Source organism: Brassica napus, chromosome C2, assembly GCF_020379485.1.
Source record: "Brassica napus cultivar Da-Ae chromosome C2, Da-Ae, whole genome shotgun sequence".
In the NCBI taxonomy this organism is placed as follows: domain Eukaryota; kingdom Viridiplantae; phylum Streptophyta; class Magnoliopsida; order Brassicales; family Brassicaceae; genus Brassica; species Brassica napus.
The window spans coordinates 29,408,331-29,427,092 of NC_063445.1; the positions used below are offsets into that span (position 1 = coordinate 29,408,331).

Consider the following 18,762-nt stretch of genomic DNA (forward strand, 5'->3'; position numbering starts at 1 on the left):
CAATACATATACTATCTCATAAGTAATATTATTTAGAACTCTCACTTAGTTTATGTTAGCCCGGTTTATATGTGATTAAGAGGTTTAATATATGATCATATTTTGGGCTCAACATTATATTATTTTTAAGAATGCATAGAAGGTAGATTGATAATTTATCGTTGATACAATTTGTTTAGTGGTTTGTATAGCTGAGTGTAATGTAGAAGACTAATATATAGTGTATGGTTAACCGGTTCGCATGATAATCGTTTATATAGGGCTCACTAAGTTAATTAAATGATCGGATAGGCATTGATTTCTACTAAAATTAAGAAAGGTGGCTTGCATTTGATGATCAAGGATGGTTAATATGATTTATATCAAAATTTATGTGCCAATTTAGTTTCAAAAAAATTATGTGCCGATTAATGTTGATTAGTATCGGCTAGATGGATAACTAACTTATAGGAAGGCAGTGGTTATGCAAAAAATAAGGAATCTACGCGATAAATATGAATGGTCAATCATTTCAAATTTTTATATGGATAATTATATTTATCACTAATTTAATATCTTATTGGCCCATTTTAAATTTAAATGACAACTTTTGATCGATAGATAAAAAATAGGTTAGATTTATCTAAGTACTTAGATTTTTTTCTTTATATCTAAAACTCAACCGGTCATATGTCATTCTATGATCAAAATCTAGAGAAACATTTATGTAAAATATATATGACATTCTCTGATCAAACATTCATTATAACTTGTTTGGTTCCAATTTTGGTTTGGTTATTTCAGATAATTCGGATAATATCAGATATTTCATGTAAAATGTCAAGTAATTAGGATGATTCAGATAAAAATTCGAATTATTTATATATTTTGGATAAAATTATTCGGTTACTTTAGGATAATTTGGGTATTTTAGATAATTTTGATAATTTCTGGTTTTCATATGTTTTCAGATAATTTTCCAATTTTTTTTTTCCCGTCAATGGTTTTGATATTCATTCCAAAGTGAAATACAAGAGTTCATACATAAGCTGGCGGTCTAACATGATAACCCCAGAAACAAGAGCCCATAGAAAACGGCAACTAGAACCCACACCGGGGCAACTTAAAAACACAACATAAAGCTAAAATCGCAGCTAAACCCAAGACAAACGATTAACTACTACACTCAAGTATGAAACATATCAACTCATCAGACAAATTATAAGCACATGCCAATGATCGGGATTTACCGCTGCTGCACATAGCCCTACCACACGGTAACTTCCACTTCTACACTCACACCACGACCGACCTATCGCTGCTGCCTACGCCCGCCAAACGATAACGCCCAAGAACCTGAGACTTCATAACCCGACAAGAGGGATCGATACTCGATCAACACTACCTTCAGATACAGAGCTGACGCAATCATAAACGTCCATTTACTCCTAGATAGAAGCTCAGCCACAACACCACTAAAACGAAGCCTTACCACCCGAAACTTACCGGACGCATTCACGGAAAGGAAACGGACGACAAGCGATCACTGCACTCACCACCATTGGAAGAAAGTCTGCTAAATCAAATGTCAAACTCCAAACGCAGAGACATCGAAACCCATATTTGAGCGAAAACAAAGGACAACTGATTAGTAAATACGGGTTTCAACTCCTGACCAACCATTAGTCACAGAGCCACCGAGACACCAGGGTGGACCACCAGACCCGGAAGTCGCCACCGCTCTGCATAAGGACCCAAGAGGTAGATCCGGAAACCAACCACCAAGATCCATAGCAAGAACCCAAGCTCCACCTCCACGCGCAGCCTTCTCGAGAAGCGGACGAAAGGGGAAAACGACCACTTGAGAACCCTAAAAGCAGAGCCTCTCCGACAGCTACCACTCTCCTCCGTGCCTTAACTCCAGAGCTAGTAAATCCCACGCCAGATCGAAACTCTTCTCGAGCGAAGATCTCACCGGGTGAATGTCCAGAACCAGAACCTTGACAAGACGGAGAAGAGGAAGACACCACGGAGAACCAAAGGAAAACCAGCGGAGAAAAGAAGAAGATTGACGTCTCCGGCGCCGGGACGCGCCACGGACACCGGAACTTACGAGATCCACGCGCTTGTCTTCGAGAGTCGGGGGCTCTCGAATTTTATTTTAATAGAATAGATATGATAATTTTCCAATTATAAATATATATATGTGATTATGTTATATGTATATATAAATAAAAGAATCTGTGTTTTCAGGTATCTGTTTGTATTTTGGTTCAGTTATGTTAGATACAAATATAAAAACTGTTTTGGAATCTGAGGGTTTTGGTTCAGTTTCGGTTATTCTCGTTCGGTTCCAATTTTTCCAGGCTTAAATTGTATATAAAGAAGATATGGCTGTGAGAATTTATTGGGCTAAAAACTATTTAAGCCCATTCATAAACCCTATCAGATAGCTGTCTGAACGAAACTCAGATTTTGTCGGGGGAACTCAGCAAAAGACTCAAACGAGCAAAGAAGTATCGGGAGAAAAAGGAAAGTAGAACGTAATTCGAAATGGGGATAGTAGCTGCGATCGGAGTGTTATTGCCATTCCCTTTCTACTGGTGGCTATGGACGAATCCTCAGTCTTGGGTCAATCTCTGCGGCCAAGGAAAAGACCCTTCCACGGTGATGGCACGTGTGTCTCACGTCCTCAAGGCTGCTCAACTCCTCTCTCTCTTCTCCGTCGCCTCTCTCTCATGGCCGCCTCCGCTTTACTTCTGGCCCGTCATGGCCTTTGGCCAGTTTCTCAACTTCAGGTCCCAGTCTCTTTGTCCTGGTTCTGTCTCAGTTTGTTGGATCGAAATCGAATCGAAAGCGTAGATATTGATGGAAAGTATGAATCTTTAGTCCACCCATTGTTCGCATTTGTGTCTAATCTCTAGTGGGTTTGTTAAAGTTTGTGTCTTTTTCAAGTTTCAATCATCGTATCTGGTCTTGTCTCTTATATCGACTGCTTAGATGAAGTTATATTGTGTTTTCTTAAAAAAAACAAGGTGACTTCTTTGCAGGGTATATCAACTGTTAGGTGAAGCTGGAACATATTACGGTGTACGATTCGGGAAGAACATACCTTGGGTTACAGAGTTCCCATTTGGGGTCATCAGAGATCCACAGTATGTTGGGAGTGTCATGTCTCTGTTGGCTTGCCTCTCTTGGGTTCCGTTCCAGTACATTTTCCTCTGGTGTCTCGGTTATGTTTTCATGATGCTAGTCGAGTCAAAGGAGGATCCCAGTGCTCGTGCCAAACCAATCTCCTGATGTCTTGGCATTACACACTAGTTAATAGAGTTTTAACTCCCACGAAAGTCAGGTCTACATTTCTTGTTGTTTTGATTGTTTCTGTTCTCAGCTTTGTACCCAAACTAATTTTGTAGTTCCACGGACAATGCAGCTAGACTTTATACATTTTTGTTGTCAAAAGTTATTGGAACAAAATATAAGATATGTAATAAACATAAACCAGTAGTGAAAATTTGTAATAAACAAAACCTAAGTCTTTTGTCTGTGGACTCCCTAAGCAATTATTAAGCAAGAATAATACTTTATAAGTTGTTTGCATCCGTTCTGTTCATGTATAGTAATCATTAAGCAAGAATAATACTTTTGAAGTTGTTAAATTTTCTACTCGTTCATGCAAACAGCGGGTCTCACAAACAACCATCTTACTAGTTGCTTCAGACCAAGAATGCATATCCATGGACCTAGAATGTCCAAGAAAGAGAGAATAGTTTGACACTTTGCTGCTTAGTTTCTTATTTAGTTATGTGTTTGCATTTGTTGTCAAACTAGGTATTGGAGATTGCATGAAAACGATTACAATGTTACATTTTCAGTACCGGAAGGGATCATATGATCTACTCTCTCTCTCTCTCACATATGCCAAGTTCAATCTAAAAAAAACACTTAATAGAATTTGAAGCTAAGCTACTTGTCGGTTTGATTCTGTTGGTACAGTTTCCCGGTAACAGCTGCTGCTAATGCTGCTGTGAAGTTAGGATCTTTTGTCAAGGAAGACGCCATTTGCTCCACCAAAAGTTTCTGAACTTCTGGAAAATCTACTCTTGATGGGCTTGTCACTTTCTTGGTTTCAGTCAGATCAATGGTAGTCACAGGCTCAGCCAAGCTCCTACTTCTGTTGGCAGCACCAGGAGAACGGTTTAGGCCACTGTTTGAATCGATTTGTGATGGCATTGGATGGTTATGTTCACCCTCATAAGTTGCTACCAACACTGATTGATCCTCCACACTTCTTTGAACCTAAAGACAAAACAAACATAAAATCATAATCAGATTAATATGCCTAACAGCAATTTCTATTGATTTTTTTTCTTAATCTTTTTTTTTTTTTTTTTTTTTTGAATTTTTAAGGAATTCAGGGTTTCCCCAAAGGCTTTCTAGGCCCAAAGGACTAATCCCCCTCCTGGCGCTGACGAGCTCCATGTAATAATGCCCCAGTGGCCCGAGAGAATTGTTTGCAGCGTGAGGCTTCGAACCCGGGCGTATTGGCACCATGGGCACCTCAACCACGAAATTCTAACCACTCGCCCAACTCAGTCGGGTTCTTAATCTTGATTAGTAGTACCTTCTTTTTGACAGAACAGCTTGGAGCACAAGCACATTTGAAGTAAGCTCTTGGAGATGGATTATCTCTAGTCACTTTCTGTCCATACTTCCTCCATTGATACCCATCTTTCACAACCTATAAGCAAGAACTTCTATGATCAATAAACTATATATATTTTTTGAAGTTTCTATACAGAAGCCTGCAATCACTCCTTTAGTTCCTGATCTTGTTCTTGGTGCTTGTCTAAGAGTATGAATGTTGTTTTTACATAAATGACATTTTTTGAAAAAAAATTGTTTAAGATTACATATGTTTTTAATTTCAATGCGAAATTTATTAATTTTTATGCAATGTGCGTCTATCTTCTATTGATTAAAATGTTATTAGATAAAAAAATAATGATGTTTTTTATTTTAAAATATATAATATACAATATTTTGTTAATTTGCGTGCACAAAAGAAAAAGTTATTTAAAAAAACTGAAATGAGTGATTTTATGAAAAACTTACAAGGGTAGTGTCAGAAGCTTCGGTCTTGTAATAAACCCTTGAGACTTTCTCCTTCACAACAGTCTCTTCTCTTTGCTTCTTACACAGATACTGATCATCCTGATCCGTTGAGCTACTCTCCGACACTCCACCGACCACCGCCGAACTATTTGCGTCATCTCTCGCTGGAGATTTGCGTTTCTTGGGAGGACTGACTTGGTCTCTCTCGGTATTGTTAACATATTCCATAAGCTGTTCCCTCAATACGTTGTACTTGTCACACATCAAAGTTAGCATCTCTGAGAGCTTCTTGTTCTCAGCATTCATTCGGTTTAATTCATCCACTAAAGCAGTTGTCTGCAAATAATATGTATGTATATTGCATGAATTTAGTAACTAGGTGTATTAACATATCCATTTTTTTTGTTAAAATCACTCCTTTAGTTCCTGATCTTGTTCTTGGTGCTTGTCAAAGAGTAGGAATGTTTTTTTAAAATAAATGACATTTTTTGAAAAAAATTGTTTAAGACTAACATATCATAACTTTATACGACCTAAAATTTGCTGTTACAATCATATCATGAAGTTACCATTTTTTGTCAAAATACTAGCAAGTTTTTTTTCAAGTTTCTAAACTTAAAGTATATCTAAAAATCTTTGTGTGTATACATATATATTTTATATGTGCCTATGTAAAGATATTTACGTATGCAAAACTATAGATTGTTGCGATCGTATACATGAAAATCGAAAAAAAAAAATATATATATATATACATGTGTTCATAAAAATGAAGTACTAACAGTTCGAAATCGGATTCTGTCTACAAAGTACTTTGAAAAACCAAGGCTAGGGGGACTACTTCAACACTGGTTTGCAGCCCATGATGGGCATATTTAGATTGATTCCCGCTATTTTTTATTTATGCATTGTACATAAACATTTTTGCTTTAGATGATCAATAAATTTAACATTTCATAAATAAAAAAATACTAACAGTTTTCATGAATATGTGTTTTAAGTGAAACTTTCTGAAGATGTATAGGATCAACAATACAAGAGAAGCATACCGTGGAATCTTCTTCAACTCGCATACGCGTAACACCAATAGTGAGATCTAAAGAAGTATCGACCAAAGACGATGGGTACTGGTCCATGGATGTTAAGATTGTGATGAATCTTCTTGATTATTGAGTGTATGTATATGTAAGCTTAGAAAGAACGTTGAGAGACTCGTAGTAAGAGTTCGATCTTATTGACTTCTTCTTTTTTCTCTTCTGGGATTTGTGGAAGAAGGAATGGTTTTGATTCCTATATATAGAGAGAAGTATTGATAGGAAACTCGGTGGAAAGAGAGAGCAACATGTGCTGTTTTCATTTTAATGCAATAAACTAGTGGTCTTATCATATTCCTTTTACTTTTAGTCTTTAGACTCTCGACTCGTCTTTCTCGGGTCCACAGTTGCACATGTATTTGGTTCAATCCTTATTACCACCATTTGTGCAAGAGCATCTCCGACGTACACTTCTATAATTTTCTCTAAAATAGAAATCTTTATTGCAGAGATGAAAATGCTCTAATGTATACTTTTATAATAGAATTCTTCTGTTTTAGAAGAAAATATAGAAGATAATTACTTTTTGCCTCTATATTTAGAGGTGAAAATAGCATATCTCTATATTTTCTCCTATAAATAGAATAACTCTATAATAAATGCATACATTGGAACATTTTTACCTCTATAATAGAATTTTTCTATTTTATGAGAAAATATAGAGATATAAATAGAGATAGATTGAAGATCGTTTAATATCTAATTATCTATTGCTCTTTTTCTTTGCAAACAATTATCTATGTTCTTTTTTTGTATAGTTGGTTGAAATTCTTTTTTTCTAACAAACATATTGCATATGATTGGTTCTGCCATCTACTATATACATTATTAAGATTATTTCCACGTTTTCCTTTGAGATGTCATTATTTTCTTACGTTTCATAATTATCAATGTCCAAACTGAAACTAGCCCTCCCAAAAAAAATCATATTAATATTGCAACAATTTAAACATTTACTATATCAAATCGTAATTGAAAGCATAGTAGGAGAATTCGAATTCTAATCTCTAAACCCGGATGACAATTATTTTTGAACTACTAAACCACCTTGTATTTGTAACTATAAACAGTTATTTCTGTGAAATATATATATTGAAGATTGAACCCTTTATATATACAACACAAATTATGACATTATTCGCGCAACTAAAACGCTGATTCGTAGAATAAATTTGTTTGTAATGCATCATTCTATTGAATTCCTTAAAATATTTACCAGTTAGCAAGAAAACGTTTTAAAATCAATTCCACATATTCTATTTTTGGAATGAAACAAAAGAATACATTCTTTATAAAATATATTCTTTTTATTTCCTATTATAAATGTTCATGAATAAATGGAATAAGGGCTAGTTTCAGTTTTTATTCCATTTTGTCCATCATTCCATTTTCTTATATTCCAAAATTTCATTCATTTTTATCTCGTACATTCCATTTAATAACAACCATGTTTCTTGAAGGCAGGGACTTGGCGGTTTTATTTTTTACTAGTTGGTTTTGCTGTATAAAGAATACAAACTATTTACATTATAGTATGTTTCTGGAAGATAAGAACTTGACGTTTTTATTGTTAGTTGGTTTAATTATCATGTAATTAATAAGTCTACGCTCTTTTGAATCTAGAAATCATGATCGTTTCAGTTATTTATGAGCCAAGCATGCAAAGCCAGCGAAGATGTAAAATTTTAAAACTTTGATTTATTTCGATGAAAATAAAAGAACAAAGAAATGATAACCTGGTAAAACACTGGACATTCTGTGGTTTAAGTGTATGTGTTGATGTTATCATATTCCTGATTCGAAACATGGTAGAAGAAACGTTAGCTGGTTCCGAAATAAAAGAGATTATGGTCTAAAATCCAAACTCTTCTTAGTTAAAAAAACTTGGTTTAGCTATGCTAACATTGTAACATGTTTCTTAGCATTTACACCCAAAAGAAACAAAAAAACTTTGTAACATGTTATTGACCAAGAAAACATAGTAAGATCTGTTTTTTAACCAGAAAAAAAAAACAGTCAACACGAATTCTTAAACAAACTTAAAGCAACAATTCTTAAACAACGTTAAAGCGTGATTCGACACATTTGCTAATATTAATTTTCTAAAAACATGTGCTATTATTTTGTCATGTAATTTAACTAGTTGACCTAAACATTAGACAACAGTTATAATGTCTTTAAAGATAACTAAATACATAAAGTAATGGGTACCAGCGACATGCGGGATAAAAGAAATGACCGAGTATTGGTTTATAATAGCATAATGAATGTAATAAAGGCGTGCTCAATTAGAAAGTTTAATGTTCTGTTTAAAAATTGATTGCATTTGCATCTGGTTGACCAAAAATAGTGATGAGTAGGATAGGATGCCTACAAAAGGACATCCCCAACTCAATTTCATTTTTTATTTTAAAATTGAGTAAAGATAGACATGAAGTAATAAATGCTCTAATCCAACTATATAATTGAGTTTACTATACTTATACAGTAATTTATTTTTTTGTTTGTCCACTATTTTATTATAGAGGGATAAATGAAATAGGATTAGAGTATTTTTACTCTATATCTAATTTTACTCTATTTTGGAAGAAAAAATCGGAAATGCTCTTAGGTCAAGTCCAACCACACGGTAAAACAACAAAATAGTGTGTTGATTTGATGTTTCCTCTCTCCAACCGAACGTTATATCAAACTGCATTTTAGTGTCATTTTCCTTTTTGCTACAGTGTCACACCATATTTGGTGCAACACTGTAGCAGATGGCAAAAGTTTTTTTTTTGATTTTTTTGTTAAAACGGTTTATTTATGTATTGTTTAATTATATTTGATTTGTATAATTAGCTTACAATTGAATGAATATTTTTTAGTTATATCACCATTGTTTTGTTATATTTTAATTGTTATAAAATATTAGGGTTTATAAAACAAATATAAAATTAATTTTTAAATACATAACAAAGTTTAATTCAAACATTTGTAGTTGGAATATTATAATATTTAGATCTAGTATGTTATAATTTAACTTTTTTTGTGTGTTTCATTAATTAATATAACAATATGTATTAATAATAATGTTATTATATAATGTAAATACATTTATATATAATTATTATTTTAGTTACAATTTTGATATTAGTTAATATATTTTAGTCATAAAACTATTAATATTTATCAAAATTATTAAAAATAAAAGAATTTGATAATAGTAAAATAATGAAGAAAAATCATTTTTAGTGTAACATTTAGCGTTGTGGTTGGAGATAAGAAACATCAAATCAACATACTATTTTGCTGTTTTACCGTGTGGTTGGACTTGGCCTAACAATTGTATTATAGAGTGTGCGGAACGTGGTTTATATGTTTCTAATGCGAGTTACTCTAAACAATTGGGAGATTCTTCTGAGGTAGTATTATTATTAAATTATGCAAACGTGTGCCTTTCTTCATTTCTTCGGTCAAAGTCAAGCCGACGCGGCTTTTCAAAAACAATTGGACAAATTGACGACGAACTTTATCAAATCTTAGTTTCCTTCTTCTTAAGTTTTCATTTATTTAATCTTTTTTTTTTGACAAATTTTTTTTTTGAAAATTGGCTTTCAAAATTTATTAAATATTATGATTCACGAATATCAAATTATAATATATTTACACGTAAGATTAGAAAACCAAAAACATATATTGACATGAAGCATATCCACTATCTCACCTAGAAACTTGACGAAGCTAGAGGTGGGATCACCGTGGAGCGATCATTTTGGAATTTCTCCAGCATTACAGTATACATTTTGGTCCTTGATCTTCTTCTTTTTTATTCCTTTCATATATCCACGTAAAAATGTTAATTAAGAAAAACAAAAATCTCACACATTGTAGAACTCATTTCTGACTGAATTTTTGCCATTTAAAGAACCAATTTTTTAAAATTTCATTTAACTATAGTTTTAATTTTTTCGACAATGTAGTGTTTTCTTATAACTAGAGGGGCTGAGCCTAAATAATTCTCCAACATATTGATATCAACGAATGTTTAATTCTGAATTTTCTAAGTGAAGCGTTAGACATTATATCATGTCTTCTAGCCAAGCAATAACAACTTAATTCTTAAAAGAAGTCAAATCCATAGTTGATAGATTTATGAACTATCTAAAATTTTCCTTTTACAACTAGATTACTAGTGTTATCTTTAATTTATTACTCTCCCTCTGTTTCATTATAAGTGTCGTTTTAGGTTCCAGCACACGGATTAAGGAAACAATTAATTTTGTACATTTCCTATAAAAAAAAATATTACCTATACACCTAACCATATTTCAACCAATAGAAAAATAAATTTTGCATTGAAAATCGAAAACGACACTTATTTTGTAACGAAAACAATTCTCTAAAACGACACTTAATATGAAACAGAGAGTACATTTTATAACCCAAATTTATTAATAACTAATTAATCCATGAGTTCATGACACGAGGCCACGCGATGAAATCTTTATCCCTTATGTATTAAAGGAGAAACATTGTAATAAATGCGTTCATACTAAACTGAACATATGTCTTGTGTAGAAACATTGTAATAAATGTGTTCACACTAAAATGAACACATGTCACATGTAGAGAGCTTCTCAGCCAAACTCTACATAAATATGTTCACATTATGTACTTACGTTTTTTAAATATAAAACTCTCATGCATGGTTCTTCTTTAAGTTATTTTTACTGTTTACGAATAGAGCTGGACAAATTATTCATAAATTTTGATTCGATTTGTTATTTGTTTTGATTTGAACCGAAAAATCCGGATATCTGTTACTCTACGAAGCAACTCAAATACTAAAATGCAATATCCGAAAAAAAAGCAAATCACAAATATCAATATTTATAGCAATGAATATCCAATTTGATCCGTTATATGCATATATATATACATATATGTAAAGAATTATATATAAGTTATATATTATAGTTTATATATATTTTACAATATTTTTGTTTTTAAATAATTTCCTTTTAAGAATTTTATTTTCATGTATTATTTTGAAAAAATGTCATTTAATATTAATTAATAGTATCTTTATATATTTATCAACCATCTTTATATACTTTTACATACACATACATGTGCACATTGACGTGAGCACCTTATAACTAAGTATTTACCATAGTTGAAATATCTAATTTTTTTGGAAGTTAAAATATTATTTTTCTTAGTGTTTCTTTCACTATCGACCAAATTGTAGTAAAATGATTTGTCTTAATAATTTTCTTTTCTTTTTTGAACTATTATCCGTTTAGAAACTATAATATGAAACCATTGGTTTGACATCACAATTATCTAAGATTCATAACATGAAAACAAACAAATAATAGTAAATTTTGATTATCACAGGAAAAAAAACTAAAAACATCAAATATTTTAACCGAACAAACCAAATAAATATTGATTTAAAATGATAGTTATACTTTAGGAGATTAAAAACCAAAAAAAAACTTAAAACCGAACCGATATCCAGATTAAACAGATTAATGTCTCCTTATTAAAAAGTAACGAAACTAATAATCACATTCTGCGCAAAGCGCGGATTATTACCTAGTATAATATATAAGCGACGAGAAATTTACTAACTATACATACAAGTACAGCTAATATCATCGGAATATTTATCTGCGAAGTGTCTTTTTTTTTTTTGTCAAACCTGCGAAGTGTCTAACGACGAACTACTAGTTGAGAAAAATGACAACCCCCATTTACCACTGACATATATAACAACCTGCAAAAAAAAAATGTCATCTAGGAAACTTTGTACCTAAAAGAAAGATTGTACCTAAGTCGTATAGCGATCTATATTTAGAACTAGTCGTCCACAATATCTCTCTCTACACATTCAAACAATCCAGTGAAACAATAAGTTTCCTTCCTAATCAGTAGAACCGAACTATCTTTAGTTTATAAAATATATATGATCAGCTTGTTTTGTTTTAGAACGTAAATGAGCTCTTATTGTATTCCAGAAATCTCTAACCTGTAAACCCTACAAAATACTACATTAACTACAAATTTTTAATCATAATAGACGGTTAGATTCGTCGTATATAGAAACTAACTAACCAACCTATTTCAATTCCTTTCTTTATATAGAAACTATTTTAAGACATTAGCCATTAGAGATTCATTTATTTTACTGTTTCAGCAAGTGCTACGAATCTTAAATAAGATTGAAAAAAGATTCCAGTACTTGTTCGAACGGTTAAATAAACGAATTTCTATTGGCTAATATTGTAAAGTAAAACAATGTTTGCTAATAGTTTCCTATATAAAGAAACAAATTAAAATAGATTGGTTAGTTAGTTTCTATATACTAGTAACAACACTCAACTAACAATTTGGACTTAAACCAGAATTGCTTCTTTTTTGCAAAGAATAAAAAATGCATAACATGAAATCCTTTCGAACTATCTGTTAGTTAGATTTAGTGCAAACACTATGTATGTTTGTGAATGGATTAGGATGTCCAAGAAAGAAATCTGGCCGACCATAAAACAATCGAAACTGTTGAGACAAAAAAAAGAAGGTCGGTGATGAGATATTGGACGTCACTGGTGATGATGAAGTCATTAAAATAAAAATATAAGTGGACAAAACTATTCTCGTCCAGACAGAACATAACAGAAGCAGCGAGGTTACAAAAGCACAATTCCTTTCCTGTCTTTTAAAGACTTTGACCGTTGACCACGTTGACTTGGAAACTCCTTACGGCTTACGCACGGGTGGAGTGGTTTGGTTTAGTGCACAAGACCACCTCCATTGGTGTCTCTCGAGGCAGGTTCTAAAAAAAAATTAAAAATAAATAAATAAATAAAAAAAGATAAAAGAGTAAGAATCGGAGTCTATTTTAGGATTTTTAGAGGTGTTAAGAATCTTTATGTGTCACGTTCTTATTCACCTCTCATTTATGTCTTTCTTTTTCCTCCTCCAATCTAGATCACCTCATTTTCTCCTATGATTCTGATGTCATTTTTATTTAAATTTTTTATGTATGTTATTTTTATGTTATTAAATACAATCTTTCAAAAAAAAAATCCAATCATTAAACTTTTTTAAAAAAAAATTAAGAACTTTAAAGAGGTTCTTCCATTGAACCCAAAAAAAATTAATTATTCTAACAAAGGTTCTAAACTCCTCAAATCACAAAATTAACTATTAAATTATTCATTAGAATCCATAATAGGTTCTAACCATCGGACTTGCCGTAACTTTTCCCTCGTATCTTCTTCTTATTTTTTCTTAACAAATCGCCATTCAAGTTTATTTTGTAAATTGCTTGATTTAAAGTATAAAAGATTGAGAAAATTAAGGTATCAAATCCGTACGTCTTATTAGACTAGAAAAGAAAATATTCTATTGACATAACCAATTTTAAAACGATCTTGCATTATACACTCTTTTCTTTTGATTTGCAAGTATATAACTTGCATTTACATTTTTTAAAAATCATATTATGATTAGTATAATACGGATAAATAATTAAATTATATAACTAAAAATTAAATTGATGAGATCGTTTATCCAAATCAAACAAAACTATTCGAAAGAATCAAATTTCTCATGTTTGTTAGTAATATATTCAAAATCCTTAATCGATAGATGAACTAAAATTATCAGTTTAGTTTGTTTATGCAATTTTGAACAAAATAGTTCAATTTTTAATCAGATTAACCCTAGGTCTCTACTAATACAAAAACCCTAGGTCTCTGCAGCGATATTTCTCTCGGCCTTTAAAACACTTTTTTTTTATTGAGGCCCTCTCCGGTCTGGTTTTCCACGCCGGTGTTGTGAAAGGGTCTCCTCCTCCTCCTTGTCTTTTCAAGTTTAAGTTGATTTTCTTGTGTTTGGTTTTTGTTTCTATGTTGTCGTTTTGGTGTGACTTTCCGGTAAAGGATTTTGCCTGGTATCAAGTGATGTTGGGATTCAACGTTGGTAAGTGCGCCCTCTCACTACAAGAAAACAGCGACATACTGAGGGAAAAAATCGTCGGTATGTCGTCGGAATAACGTTATTACGACGACATACCGACGAAACAAGTCCTCGGAAATTCATTTTTCCTCGGAAATCCCTCGGAATTTTCCGACGAAATTCCGAGGAAACAAATTTCCGAGGAAATTCCGAGGACAACCTGTTCGTCGGAAAGCTTCCTCGGGATATTTCGATGGATTTTCCGATGGTCCAATCCTCGGAAGTTCCGACGAAGTGTTCTTCGGAATTTTCATCGGAAAATTCCGAGGAACGGTGTCCCTCGGAATATTCCGAGGAACATTTCCCTCGAAATTTTCCGAGGAACATGTCCCTCGGTATATTCCGAGGAACGGGGTCCCTCGGTATATTCCGAGGAACATGTCCCTCGGTATATTCCGAGGGACCCCGTTCCTCGGTATATTCCGAGGGACCCCGTTCCTCGGAATTTAAAAAAAAATTATTTTTTTTTAAAAAATAAAATTTTTGAAATTTAAATTCGAAAATATAAAATTAAAATTAAAATTGAAATCATTAAAATTAAAATTAAAATTCGAAAATATTCAAAGTTTCACAAATAACAATAAAACATTCCGAGTTTTTGGAAAAAAAAAACTACGGGTCTGGCACGTCCGGGAACACCTCGTTCGGGTACATCCTCTGCATCATCTCCATCATTTGCTGGTTCAGCCTCATCTGTGCCTCATAGCCCGCCTGTTAAGCCGACATCTGGGTCTCCAACAAAGATATGCGATCATCCTTGTCCTTCAACTGAGCCGTAAGTACTTCTGGATCAACAAAGGGCGGTGGTGCAGAAGAAGGAGGAACCGAGCGCGTGCGACGACCCAAACCGACCAAACGTCCCTTCTTCTTTGGAACCGACTAAAATAGAAAATAGTCAAATTTACAAATTTAAATCAAGAAATAAATGAATTGAACTTTTAAAAAAATAACTTACGGATTCAACGATTTTGTTGATTCGAAACCGGGACAAGTTGGTCGAAGCCGTCGAAGCGTCATCCTCGGTTTGAAGCTGAGACACTTCGTCTTGCACCTGAGTTTGGACCAGGCTGACCACTTCTCTCACAAGACCGTCATCAATCTGGCCGGTCTTCTTGTTGGTATACGCCCTCTTCATTAGGGCGAGATCATCAACCGGCTAGCCATCATTTTCTTCTGCCTTGAAAAAAAACATAAATTAAAGAAACATTAGAAATTAGAAGAAAGAGACAAAAAAATAAAATTTCAAAACTTAAATAATTGAAGAAAAAGCGGCTGAACTTACCATGCGATCTCCCAGAGAGGCAATTGATTGAGCACCCAAGTTATGCTTGAAGACGCGCTTCCCTTTACGGTCGCTCCTGCGGTTGGTGGAGTTGGTGGAAGAAGTTTCTTTCGTCTCTTCCTTATCCCAATGCGCACACAACTCCGTCCAGACCGTGTTGTTTATCGACTTTGGGACCTTTTAATAAAAAAAAAAAAGTTTAATAAATTAAAAAATAGTTTAATAAATTAAAAAATTGTTTAATAAATTAAATCGAACCTTATTGATTTCCCACTTCTTATTCCACTCGTGGATCTGCTTCCCATAGTTGTCCATAACTTTATGGACGAAGTGGTGATAGATAAAGAGCGTCTCATCGGAATTCTAGTTGAATTCTTGCTGAAAAAAAAACACAATTAGTAGAAAATTTATATTAAAGATTAAAAATATAAGTAAAAAATTAGAATACTTACCGCAAACTGACGAAACCACAGATGCTGCTTGTCGGTAGGGAAGTCAGTGAAAGTCGGATGTCCCTTGTCGAGGGCCGAGTACATCATACGGTTGATCCATGCGCTGATCCCGTTCCCGGATCGGTTGAACCTAATAAAAAGAACAAACGCCTAATAATGAATCAAACTTTAATGAAAAAAAATATATGTTTAATTACCATGTTTGACCCCGTCCATGTGGATACGGAGTGAGATAGGGAAGATGGTCACGACCGGGCTGTCGAGCCAATTCCGCAACACTCATCACGCCCGGAGGACCCGGAGGAGCAGGAGCGGGTGCAGCAGCGGGAGCGAGAGGAGCAGGAGCGAGTGCAACAGAGGGAGATGTATGGTAGGAGTTGTGGGGCGAAGGGGAATCCTGAAAATGGCTGGAATCCCGAGACTGGCTCCCCGTACCACCACGACCACGACGCTGTCGAGGTCGGGTCTGATCATCATGCGACCTGTAAATTAAAAAAAATTATTTGATAAATATAGAAATATATAAATTAATTTTGTTTTTTAAGAAACAAATCCCAAATAATAGTTTTTAATCACAAAAAAAGTTTTATAGATATTAAAAATGTTTAATAAATATATAAAATAGTTCTAATAAACAAAAAATAGTTTTAATAAATAAAAAATAGTTTAATAATTACAAAAAATAGTTTTAATAATATTAAAAATGTTTAATAAATATATAAATTTATATAATATAAATATAAAAAAAATATTTTTTTTTAAATCCCAAATAATAGTTTTTAACAACAAAAAAGTTTTATAGACATTAAATTTTTTTAATAAATATATAAAAATAGTTCTAATAAACAAAAAATAGTTTTAATAAATAAAAAATAGTTTAATAATTACAAAAAATAGTTTTAATAATATTAAAAATGTTTAATAAATATAGAAATGTATATAATATAAATATAAAAAAATTATTATTTTTTTTAAATCCCAAATAATAGTTTTTAATCACAAAAAAAGTTTTATAGATATTAAAAATGTTTTGTAAAATCCTAAAAATCGAATTTATATACAAAAAACGTTTTGTAAAATCCAAAAAACGAATTTATATACAAAAATCGTTTTGTAAAATACAAAAATCGAATTTATACACAAAAATCGAATCTATATACAAAAATCGATTTTATAAATACAAAAAATATCAAAAATTTATAAAAAATTCTAAATCAATTCAACAAAACAAATTATTCAACCAAATCACAATTCTAAACCTATTATACAACCAAATCACAATCCTAACCAATCACCCTAACAAAAATCTATCAAATCTACACAAAACCTAATAAATAGAACCTAAGAGAGTAGGATAGAGTCCTTACATGATTTGTGTAAGAGAAGGGGGAGATCGCCGGAGATATCGTCGGAGAGAAGAAGGTTTTCGCCGGAGAGGAGGGAGAGGAGGCGCAGAGGAAGAAGAGAGAAATGGGGAAGAAGAAGCGCCTCGTGGTTATAAAACCTAGGGTTCGACGGATAGTATCTGTCGGAATTCCGTCGGAATTCCAATTTCAATTTTCGCGAAATATTTGCCCGGTTAAATGAAAATATTCCGAGGAAATTCCGACGGATACTTAAATATCCCTCGGAATTCCGTCGGAATATTCCGAGGAAATACCGAGGAACTAGTGTTTGGGGTTTCAAAACATCAATTTTTTTTGCCATATTTCATTTCTTATACAATTGTAATGCATAACATTGAGGATTCTTTGTATAGATGATCATAAACCATGAAATAACAAATTTCAAAACGAATTGAAAGTATTCCCTTTACCGTTCATTAAAGTGTATAAGTGTTTCTCTTACGTTGTGGGGATTTCGTTCATACAGTCGGAAAAGTGTTTATTATAGGGTAAGGAACAAATTTTTGACTTCATAATCAGTCTAAGACACTTAATAAGGGTTATATAAGTGTTATTCAAACCGCTAAACGTTGTTTTCGGTTTAAAAACCCTATTTCCTCGGAATGTCCTCGGAATATTCTAAGGTAATTCCGAGGAAAACCTATCTTCCCTCGGAATTTCCTCGGTATTTCTATTAAAAAAAAAAAGTCGATGCTAGTCTGTTTCCGAGTCATCATCACCAGATGAATCTGAATCTGGATCTTGGTGAAACTCTCCAATCACTGGTTCATCATCTACGTGAACGACGGCTTCCTCTTCGAAGTCGGTTAAATCGACTACAAGGCCAACTCCAGCTAAATCTTCTGCTGCACTTAAGTTGCCGGATGTGCTTCGTTGTAGTGGGTCTTCCAGCTCAGAACTTCCCTGAACTCGGCCTCTCGGGTTGAGTCTTGTAACAGTAACCCATGGATCATCTCTGTTCCTTACCCGGGGGTACTTGATATAACAAACCTATAACATTTAAAAAATTATAAGTAAAATTATAAATTAATACACATGATGATGAATCATTCTAAATAATTAACATTTAATTACCTGATCGGCCTGAGAAGCAAGAATGAAAGGATCATAATATTGCAGCTTTCGCCTCGAATTTACTGATGTAACACCAAATGCATCTGTTCTCACACCTCGATCTAGAGTGTTGTCGTGCCAATCACAATAAAAAACAGTACAGCGCAATCGAACCATGCCCAAATACTTGATTTCCAAAATCTCACGTATGTGTCCGTAGTATACATCATCTCCTGATGCAGAACAAACGCCAGCATCATAAGTCGTACTCGAACGTCTCCTCTTCTGAGTTGTGAATGCATATCCTCGAGTACAAAATCTCGGATATGACTTCACAACAAATTTTGGTCCAACGACCATCTCGCGTATCCAAT

At 33.1% G+C, this 18,762-nt stretch overlaps 2 protein-coding genes across 2 annotated transcripts; one reads left to right on the plus strand and one right to left on the minus strand.

Annotated features, from left to right (window-relative positions):
• Window positions 1-2,411: 2,411 nt before the first annotated feature.
• LOC106379558 (phosphatidyl-N-methylethanolamine N-methyltransferase) lies at window positions 2,412-3,579 on the plus strand. Its single transcript, XM_013819489.3, has 2 exons — window positions 2,412-2,777; window positions 3,030-3,579. Exons 1-2 carry the CDS (start codon window positions 2,533-2,535, stop codon window positions 3,277-3,279), a joined length of 495 nt encoding a protein of 164 aa, XP_013674943.1. The 5' UTR covers window positions 2,412-2,532; the 3' UTR covers window positions 3,280-3,579.
• Window positions 3,580-3,887: 308 nt separating this feature from the next.
• On the minus strand, window positions 3,888-6,232 carry LOC106381555 (probable WRKY transcription factor 40). Its single transcript, NM_001316274.1, is given in 4 exon segments — window positions 3,888-4,278; window positions 4,604-4,720; window positions 5,095-5,430; window positions 6,144-6,232. Coding segments are annotated over 4 exon segments (873 nt in total). The 5' UTR covers window positions 6,231-6,232; the 3' UTR covers window positions 3,888-3,945.
• Window positions 6,233-18,762: the final 12,530 nt, after the last annotated feature.

Coding starts and splice junctions, on each gene's coding strand:
- LOC106379558 (XM_013819489.3), top strand. CDS start 2,533: ATGGGGATAGTAGCTGCGATCGGAGTGTTATTGCCATTCCCTTTCTAC. Junction 2,778..3,029: donor GGCCAGTTTCTCAACTTCAG/GTCCCAGTCTCT, acceptor ACTTCTTTGCAG/GGTATATCAACTGTTAGGTG.